The 10,523-nt window shown below is 40.5% G+C and overlaps 1 protein-coding gene across 7 annotated transcripts in view; it reads left to right on the forward strand.

The window, feature by feature from the left end:
• P4HA2 (prolyl 4-hydroxylase subunit alpha 2) overlaps positions 1–10,274 on the forward strand; it is a 31,029-nt gene extending 20,755 nt beyond the window's left edge. For 2 of the 7 annotated variants that reach the window (XM_075056398.1, XM_075056399.1), the window contains exons 10-16: positions 1,964–2,034; positions 2,279–2,378; positions 3,540–3,593; positions 6,169–6,234; positions 8,375–8,443; positions 8,909–9,005; positions 9,755–10,274. In XM_075056398.1, coding sequence (XP_074912499.1) covers positions 1,964–2,034; positions 2,279–2,378; positions 3,540–3,593; positions 6,169–6,234; positions 8,375–8,443; positions 8,909–9,005; positions 9,755–9,825 — 528 coding nt within the window. In that variant the 3' untranslated portion in view covers positions 9,826–10,274. Of the gene's footprint in view, positions 1–1,963; positions 2,035–2,278; positions 2,379–3,539; positions 3,594–6,040; positions 6,235–7,428; positions 8,444–8,908; positions 9,006–9,754 lie in introns of those variants that run through there. The other 5 variants (XM_075056402.1, XR_012654252.1, XM_075056401.1 and 2 more) reach the window with 5 other exon arrangements.
• Positions 10,275–10,523: the final 249 nt, after the last annotated feature.

Here is a 10,523-nt window from a genome sequence, read left to right on the forward strand (position 1 = left end):
GCATTATCTGCAGTTTACACTTGCCAGTACTTTTTGGTTTGTAGAGAAACAACATCTGGACGTGATTGAGAGTAGCTGTATTCAAGTTGGTTTTCATGCTTGTTTCGCAAAATGCAATCACTTTTACTCCAATTCCAAAAAGTAGTTTCAACATTTCAGGCAATACATCAGAGCTGACTGGGAAGGGTCAAGAAAATTAACTTTATAGGTGTGGATAGCATTGGGACAGGTCTGCCATGAAAGTATGAGAACTTTATTCCCGAAATTCTGGATGTTACAGGCAGTAGAGCTGTGTCTGAACAGGCAAAAATATGGCATGGAGGGCGACACATTAGTATCTTTGAACTCAGTGCTATAGGATTTCAGCAGTGGAGCATTTCGGAAGGAAAAGCCAGTGGAGTACATGTTAAACTAAACGCAGACTCTAAGAGGAAGACTGGATGAAGCTTCTGACCAATCCTATGTGTTATGATTCTTCAAAGCCCAGCAAATGCTTGTTGTAAGTCTGCTTTCTCCACCCTGAGACAGGAAGCCTCACATTTATCAGTTAAACTAAGTAAGGTATAGATTGTATGTCTTAAATGAAGAAGCCTACCTATCAGAAAGAGAAGAGGAGATATGGAATAATATGAATGTAGTCAGGCTTATTTTAGTTCCGATTTATCTGATCAAATGCTAGGTGCAGAAACAAGCAAGCATATTCAAGCTTGAAAGTGGCAGCAGAATGAAAAGTTTGGGGAGCTAAATTATATCCCAAAAGCTATGCTTCGTTGTACAAGTGAAGAACAGTCAGTCAGCCTGGCTCTTCTGTTATGATTTATGCAGGAGAAATCTGGAACAAAATAACAGTGAGTCAGAATTACAGGAATAGCTGTGCCAAGAAGTCTTGTATAGGGACAAGACAGCTGACATGGATTGTAAAGCTGGCTGGAGACTTATTTGAGGAAAAATGAAGGAAATAATGACTGCATGCTCTGAAGAAAATGCAAATAAAAAGGCTTTCTGTGACCTATAATTAAGTGGAAGGAAGGAGACATGATTTAAAGTGTTTGTGGTGTGCAGGAGTTAAATTTAAATGTGGCCTGAGTTTACAGTCAAAGAAAGAAGTGTCCCAGTTCTTGCTCTCAGCTGCAAGTATAAAACCAAAGTGACCTGTTGCGTTATGCTAGCAGTAGTCTATCACTCTGACACCACAGCAAACCTGATCAGTTTTGCCAAGTTCCAAATTTTTCCTACAAATACAGTGATGTGGCCTAATGGTGATGATGCATTACTTGCTGTTTAAAATGTATAGGTGTACTGTGCTTTTGCAGAGCTACCTTCATAATGCAATAACATATCTCAAACTGTCTCTGTGAATTAGATGTTCCAGGCATCTTCCAACTGGAAAATCTGAGCACGGTAATGTTGAGAGTTGCCCTCAGGAGTTTTTTTACCTCTGTGGGTTTGCCTGCCCCATAATTTGTAACTCATTCTGTAAAAGTTTTCACTTGTTATTTTTCATCTGAGAATGAGGTTGGGTTTTTTTCAGTCCACATGAGAAGCAGGCTGATTAAATTTATGGAGTATCCAATGATTTTTCTCTTGGCCAAGAGCATGGGCTTCATATGTTGTTAACTTTTGTTGTTCCCTCTTGTTAATATTGACTCCAGCTGTTTAAAAAAAGTACCTTCAAAACCTGTTCAGCAAACAGTACTCATGGATTTAATGAGTATCATGGCTTGTGCAGTCAGTCAATTTCTTTTTCCAGGATCAAATGCAGGTAATGGGTTGCACTTATGTTTCTGCATGTACTGTTCTAGCATGAAATTGGAACAAACTCTAGGCTGGAGCTATAACTTTCATCCAATGATATATTGAAGTTGGACAAATCAGGTGTTGATTTTGGTTAAGATGAGAGAAGATTTTTTTTCTAACCTGTAGTTGATGTGTTTCTTCCCCCTTGGGATTTTTTTTGACACAGCTGGCACGAGCCACAGTACGTGATCCCAAAACCGGTGTCCTTACAGTGGCTAGCTACAGGGTATCAAAAAGGTAAGCATAGAGAAGAGTTTATCTTTAAGATTTTTGTGCTTAACAGCTGTAATCTGTTACCTATAGTTGAAAACTTGAACTGCTTTGCATGTAGCAAAAGCTTGCCTACAATAAATAAGTAAATGCACAGTAAATGGCTCTTTCAGCCATCCGACTGGGGGCAGAAGAATCCTTCTGCCTTGGGAAATGGGTTGTTGTGGTTGGTATTCCAAAATAACATGTTCTAATCCTTCCTTTATTCTAGCTCGTGGTTGGAGGAAGATGATGATCCTGTTGTGGCCAAGGTGAATCAACGAATGCAGCAGATCACAGGGTTAACAGTGAAAACAGCTGAACTATTGCAGGTTGGTACACTTGTCTTGTCAGACTTCATCCTGGTAGAATTAGCTGCTTGTCAGGGTGGTTTGGTGCTTATTCAGATACAAACATAGGCTGGCTCTTAACCAGCCCCTCTTAGGGATTCTGTTGTCTGCTGGATACACACACGGAGTAGGTAAGGTGTTCATGAAGAGTGGGGGGGTGTTCCCAGCTGCTGCTAGCCGTAAGGACCTGGCAGGTAGATGTTTTCCCTTTGTGTGCCAGGCAGAAAAGGGTGGAGATATCAAAGATATAGAAGATAACTTTGTGCAGGAATCTGTGACTTACCAGTTTGTTTTGAGGGAAATGCCTGCCACTTATTTTCAAGTCTGCAAAAGTTGAACCTCCTTCCTAGTTGAACCTTTCAAAGATCCAAATATTTTTCATAGTCCTGGTACATTCTCATACGAATTCTGATCTTTGGCTGACTGTTGGGGAGAGCAGGGAGAGTAGAAGTGGTACAGCACTGCCAGAGTGGCTGCACCTTAGCCTGTTTACTGCTTCTCTTCCTCCATGCTCCTTGAATTCCTGTTTTAGAGCCTGGTTGAAGTACTGTTGATTACCGGCTATCCACAGAAACCAGGTAATTGTGTAGTGGTCTGGGAGACATGTTAAGTGCAGCCTCAGAGTAACTAAATCACATGTTCTGTGATATTCAGATAAAGTAAGCAAAGTGGTGTTTTTAAGCTACTTTGAGTCTTCTGTGTTCCTGGATGTGCATGTGTGTGTAACGGATCATACATGTGTGATACAGAATCTAATTCTATCTCCTAGCTTGGAAACACATACTAGAGAACTACATGCACTTGGCTCCCTCCAAGAGTGTGGTAAAACTATTGCTGCTAATTTGTGTTAAACAGGCTGTTGTAGTGATAAGTAGAGTGCTGCCATTGAGAAACATTTGGTATTGAGAAATATTCTCAGCGAAACCCTTAAACTATGAAGGGGAAAGAGCACTTAAGTTGTTTCTCATCTGTGTACCTCATTTCTGGCACTCTAAGGAGAATTTAAGTGTGCTATAGATAATGATCTTGCCACAAAGTGTTACTTCTCAAAGCATGTTTTGGATTTCTGAGAGCAAATGCTATCTTCTGCAGCAGTCACTTGCAGTTCAATGCATTTTTGTGCTTCCTTCTTCCATGCTGTAGGTTGCCAACTACGGAATGGGAGGGCAGTATGAGCCACACTTTGATTTTTCTAGGGTAAGATCACACTTTCAATTATTTCTTAATGGTGTTGGGAGGGGCAAACAGTTTGAGAGAAAACTGTTGAAACTGTTTTCTGTTAAAACGCTTAATGTATAGCCCTGTTGCATGTATGGATTATGAGTTTTGAAAAGCCTTCGCATTGCCTTCTCTGATGCTGAAAGCTCATTCAAGAGAACAATGAACAAATCTGTCTGCTTATCTTTGTCACCTTGGTTCCTTGCACAGTATAGACACACTAAAAGATAGTCATGCAGCACCCAGTCATGCTCTTTCCATTACTTCATTTGGAAACTGAGGTCTGCAAGCCCTGGGTAGTGAGTCTGCGTTGTTCCATTAGGTTCAGCAAGGTTGTATGAGTCCTCCTTTGGTGGATACTTTAAAGCACTTTGCATGAGCTGACTGAGAAGGAGACATGATTCCACCTCCCTACAAAAAAGTAGCCATTATGGAAATCTTCATGGGGCATACAGCCCTTCTGGGAAAACCCTTAGTGTGGCTGCAGCTACAGGGTCCGAAGAGGGTTTGTTGGGTTGGTGTTTCGGGGGGGGCAGTTTCACAGTGAGCAGAGGAACTCGCAACTGGTGGGTGCTGGATCCGCACTAGGCACTAGAGGGCTCTACCTGGCAGGTAACAGTTCTGGTTTGCTGCAAGTGGGGAGAAAAGGCAGATTCTTAATTGTTACCCTAAAAGTTTATGAACATGCTAATCATACTGAAGAGCTATGGTGACTGGTAATTTCAAATAGAAAATCCACCTGATGCCTTGGTTTTCAGTAGAATCGTGGCATTTCAATGGAATCTGGCTTAATTTAGGCTGTCCTCGTGGTTTTACCTGGTAGAAGGGATTGCTGCAGCCAGAGCGCAACCCAATAATTGAGTGCAGAATTGAAGCCACCCAACTTAGCACTGTTTAAAAAAATAAAAACAAACAAAAAAATCCTCAACTTCAGCACTGTGGAAGCTCATATTCGTTAGCTTTGGCCTGTTGAGAGAATTTTCCTGTTAACTTTAAGACTGCTTTGTTTCCTGAGTCAAGCAAATGCTCTTAAATTCTCTTCAAAGCCTGTGAACTCAAGGACCTCAGCCATCAAATTGGCCAGTGTGGACTTTACTTTTGGATTAGGCAGCCGGGGCAGAGCTCCACTTGGAATGTAACCTTGGCTGCAGTCATCAGCTAAGGCAAGGCAATTGCAGAATTTGCCATAGTTTTGGACTGGTCCTCCAGGCTCTCTGTGCATCACAAATTCCAGTATTGAAATACAGAGATACTGCTGTGACTCCCCATCTTCTGATCAGCCTTGCAGCTTTTTGTTCCCTTGCAGTTCTCAAATAGGGACACATTAATAGTTGCATATTACAGTTCTGAGATTTTATTGGTTGCTCAAAAGTTTGAGAAATCTTTTGATATTGTAGTTCAGAAATGTATCGCTGGACCTGGATTTGGCAGCAGTGACAGAAACCAGGGAATCTCCTATATCTCATGCTCTTATGTTGGCTCTTTTGGACTGAATTTGCATATGCAGGTGCAAGAGTCTCTTGGGGTTTTTTAATGACCCCATTTCAGGAAAGACTTTTTATTCCTTGAAATATACTTCAAGTAGATTTAACTATGATGTCTTAGAGATGGTGGTTGTGGTTTTCCTTGCTGTTTGTCTTTTCTAATACCTATTTCTTATTTTCTTTAAATGTTAAAGATTACTGGTTTTGTGAGAAGAGTGCACCTTAATGTCTCCTGGCTGAAATGATTTCCTGACTATTAGCAATGTAAATAAACTTTTAATTGCATTTTTTTGAAGGGAGGAGAGATACATTGGTATTCTAGGTGTTCTTTCCATTTCTAAACTGGCACCAACGTGCTCTCGTACTTCAACAAACAAAACCCAAAATGTTTCCTACAGAGTAAAGATAATTTGATCTTTTTGATGTGGTCCTTAGTCCTAGACAGGCAACCACCTGAAAGAAGTTGATAATTGCTATTCTTCAATTTTACCTGCTGGCAAAAAATGCATTTTCTCTTCTCATGACAGTGTTTCTTTGAGTCACTACTACATTTATGAGAATCTAGTGTGTTATCTAAAGCCCACTGAAGATGAGTTTTTCATATTCACCTCAGTTGTTGACTTTGGATCGGTGTCCAGTACAACAATGGCCTGTTAACTTTACTTGGATAACATCTGTGCCGCAGGCCCTGAAAACATTGCTTCTACTCTGCCCTAAGAATTGCTTCAGTGCTGTTTCTCCTTTTAGCATCTGAGTGCTATGTGCATGCAGTTATGCACCCTGGCTGCAATTTGTAATGGCTTTAATGTTGCCCTGTATCGATCATCCCCTTTCTATTCCAAATCTTTAAATTGGGCTTAAGGATCTCTCTGCAGAGCTACACGTATGTAACTCTAGTGTGAGCCTGTTTGGAACTTGGGTTAAAGTTGTTGTCTGTTACAGCGACCCTTTGACAGCACACTCAAATCGGAAGGAAATAGGCTAGCGACGTTTCTTAACTATGTAAGTACCTCTGTTTGTCTGCTGTCTGTGAGCTTGAAGTTTGCAGTTATTCTCATTTAATTTTATAGAAAGATGAGCCAGATGCTTTCAAGCGGTTAGGGACTGGAAATCGTGTGGCCACTTTTTTAAACTATGTAAGTATGATGATCCTTTATGCATTGAGTGTAACTTTAGCAGCATCTTGTTCACAGCTTGTGCAGTTGGTTATTTGTAGAGATTCCCTGGCATCTCAAAGTAGGGATTTCATTATTCTTGCAGCATCAGGTGCTGTCCCATCTGAGTTTGTAGAATTCTGGTGGTATTTAATGTCAGAGAAGAAAATTTGAATATAGGCCCCAGCTTCCCCTTTTGGCCACTCTATCTTTTGACTTCATTGGATTCCTTATTGGTGGGAGAGGAGAATTTGGCTTATTTCTCAAAGGCGAGTGAGTGCTTGGGGTACTCATGTGGTATGCTGTTTGAGAACTTGATTATTGGCTATTTACTGTGAGACAGTCATGTTCTTCCACCACTGTTTGACAGCACTTGATGTTGTGGTCTGTCAGCCTCCATTTTAGCTGTTTGTCAAAGCTAGAGTTCCTCTGGCACAGCTGTTGCTTCAGCAAATGGAGGAGACATAGCTAATAAACTTGGTGCAACTGGGTTACAAATGCAGAATTGAAAAGATTCATTAGTTGCATGCATTACACAGCCTACAGACCATGTACACTGGAATCATGAATATAACTGCTACCAATACTAGTGGCCTAAATTTTTCACAGTAGTCTTCTGACAACATTTTATCTATCAACCTATACTTACTATATCAGTAGTTAGGATCACCTAATCTTCTATGTCTAACTTTTGAGTGATACAACTTCAGTTTTAAAATTCTGTGATGAAATATTTATGGCCGAGCTGGTATTTTGAGTGTGAAATGCAGCTCAAAACAGAACCAGAAATACTTTCCACTTGATATGGCAGGGGGAGAAAATCTCCCAAACAAGAATCAGAATAAGATAGGTAGCTGCAAAACAGTCTGTTGCTAAGAGGCTTTAATTTTAAATTGTCTCAAGCTGTATTTTGTTTGCTTCTCTGACTTATGGACAAGCCTTGATTTAGAGTGAATGATATGCACCTTATTCTCTGCCAGTTGTACATGGTCAAAGGCAACTTACCCTTGTCTGTCCTGTGTAGAACATATCATATGTGTACCAACACCCTTACTAAAAAGAGTGGTTGTATTGCTAAGACGTAGGTATTAACTTGCAAAGTTGCATGCACATGCTTTCTAGTTGGAAGGGGCAAAAACCTGTGTACCTATGGCATCTTATGCCCTTTTATTGTAGGTACCAAGCAGGAGGACACCAGAGTGGTAATAACATCTGCTTTAAACAGAAATCCAAGTTACAATAGAGAATGTGGGGACCTGGGGAGTGTATTAATAGTGATTCTGCTGCTTAAATTTGGTGGGAGCTGGATCTGACTCATTTGTTTCTTTTAGTTAGAATCTGATCAAAAACTTACTGAAATCAGTGGAAAGACTTTCTAGTTTTAATGGGAGTGTTTCCACAAACTTTGGTGGGTTTTGAATCAAGTCTAGAATTTATAGTGAATCCATCATTGCTGATGAATTCAATAGGGTTAAATTCATTCCAGTGTAGAAGGGCAAAGCGTAAAGATACATGCTGTTCTTTAGTCACATAACTGTGTGTATTAAAGCTTGAGATGCATAAGGCCCTTGAAGTGGTGTAACATCACTGGTGAACAGCGTAGAAACAGTGCAGAAAGTGAGGTTTTCTAATAGTTTGTGTAGTTTTTGAAGTGGTTGACCATGATGCATAAACTAAATAATGAAAATCAGTTCTAAAAATGTGGTTTCAATTTATGAGGAAACATGTGGTTTAACAGACACTTACTTGTTTTCCTAATTGGATCATAAACTGGAATGAAATTCTTGAAACTTATTTACTCTGAAGTCCTCTCCCTTGTTCTAGAGTACTAGCTTATTAACACTGTAGGTACACAACTTCTTACGGCTAATTGTTAGTGCAATAGATTATGTATAATCTAGATGAAGTGCTGAACAAAAGGCTTCAGTTGAAATAAAAGCCTTCAATAGCAGGTACTGTTACTTTTGCAGTTTGTGCTGGTTGAAGTGCATCCTTTCCTCATCAGTGCCCCTCAGAGGTGCAAGTAGAAATCTATATGTTAGGGCTTGGGGCACTTTAGCTTGTGGGACTGCATGTACAAAAAGCGTTGTAAATGGACAGTTTGCGAACTTTGTTTTCTCAGATGAGTGATGTAGAAGCTGGAGGAGCTACAGTTTTCCCAGACTTTGGAGCAGCAATATGGCCCAAGAAGGTAAAGTGTTTGTGTGTTGCTTGATTCCTTCTCTCTCCTGTTACTGTCTCTTCCTCAGTACAGTCCTGCATCCATTTACAAGTCAGTTAATGTGACCAAGTGCTGTTCATTGCAACTTGATTGACAGGCTGCTGTGTATCAAGGCAGCTGTAGCTGAGCTTGTAGTCTGCAGGGCTGCTTCCTTTGTTTTACAATGTATTAAGTGAGCAGTTTGTGTAGAGCTGGTATTAACAAAACCAACTTGTGTTCAGGTTGAACTCCTCTCTAATCTTAAAACATGGCTGAATTAATAGTGGGACTAAGGGGGTTTTTTTCACGTGCTGTCAATGGTGACCTTTGTTAAAGTGCTTCATAAGAGCCTGCAGCTGAATTCATAGGCATTCCGCCCCCCCCTCCCCCTTACTGTAACCTGAATAATTATATTGACTAGGTTCTGACTAATCCAGATCCGATTTTACTTTCCAGGGAACAGCAGTGTTTTGGTACAATCTTTTCAGAAGTGGCGAGGGTGATTATAGAACAAGGCATGCAGCTTGTCCAGTACTAGTAGGGTGTAAATGGGGTAAGTAATATTCCTTTAGGAACAAAACCTGAAGGAAGGCTCATGTGTATGCAAAGCTGGTGATATACTGAACCCTTATAACAGCATTTAATAACCTGGGTGTTGCCATTTTAACTAGAGTCATTTGGCCATGACGAAAATTCCCACCATCAATATCCTGTAGTATTAAGCAGCTACATCGTTCAGCTGTAGCTTTTCTAGTGAGTTTGGTTTGTGTCAATGACAGCACAAAGCATGTAAGAACATCACTGGGTTTGTGTGGTGTATCAGCATCAGGATGACTTGAATTATCACTTGACTGGAATCAGGTCTGTTCCTACAAAGATTTGTGCGTGGTTTTAACTGCAAAAGGAGGAGAGCTCCTTGTAAGTTAAATGTGAATGTCTGGACACTGGGAGTTTCTGCTAGCTGCTGAAAACTTCTCGAGATCTGTGTCATCCATCCCCATACCTATGTCCCTCAGCCTCCATGGTATTCCCCTGGAGTGCCAGATCTTAGTGATCTATAAATGATACCAGACCCATAATACACTGCTCTTTTACATTGGCCTCAGAATTGTGCAATTGGAAAGATCCTTTCTTCCCCAGCCCTTTGCTTCTTTCTATGTGTTTCCCATTGGATGAGTAGAGAAGTATAAGCAGGGATCCTCAGACTGAGAGATGAGATTTTACTTGAAGTAACTGCCTGGCTTGCAGTGATACACGCATTGGGTACATGGTGGTAACTAATTTCACATCCTTGTTCCACAGTTTCAAACAAATGGTTTCACGAAAGAGGAAATGAATTCTTAAGACCCTGTGGGAGAACAGAGGTTGACTGAAACCCAAGCTGCTGCAGGCCTTTGTTTCTCTGTCTCCTTTTCTACTGTTCGTTCTTCCAGTTCATTTCTAAGAAATGATCCATCTTTTTCTCCCAAGAGTCCTGGCACTTTACCCAAAAAGGACAACAAAATATGTAACACCTGTGAAAGAAAGTAAATGGCATTGTACACATACTTGTGTTTTGGTTGCTGTTATTTCCATGTTCCCCCCGCCATCCTCTGACCTCCCTTCTGCCCTCCTAGCTTTTTCTGTAGTAGTGGTGCAAACAGTGCTGTGGGCGATTCAGTATGTTTGGGTGCCTGGTCTTGTGCCTTCTGTACCTCAGAAGATTTAGATGTTAAATATTTCTTTGAACCAAAGTGTTTTTTTTAAAGTTTTGTGTACATGTTGATTTTATTGTATTTCTATGGATCACAAATTTTGAAACAAAAATAAATGTTCTTTCCATAAAGTGATTCTCTATTCTGTGTCCTTAATTAGGTATACCAGTGCTTGGTTTTAGGGAGCAATGGGCATTTACTTTTTCCTTTGAGGGCCTGTTGCTTTGTTACCCTTTTTCTGTAAAAAATACATCATGGTTTTGGACAGTGTTTCGTTTAAGGCTCCAGCACATGACACAGAACTGTTGTACTTTCTGCTGAAGCTGGAAAGGTTTAATTCATGTATTGAAACTATAATGCATCCTGGGAGCAGACAG

Source organism: Buteo buteo, chromosome 24, assembly GCF_964188355.1.
Source record: "Buteo buteo chromosome 24, bButBut1.hap1.1, whole genome shotgun sequence".
Lineage (NCBI taxonomy): Eukaryota > Metazoa > Chordata > Aves > Accipitriformes > Accipitridae > Buteo > Buteo buteo.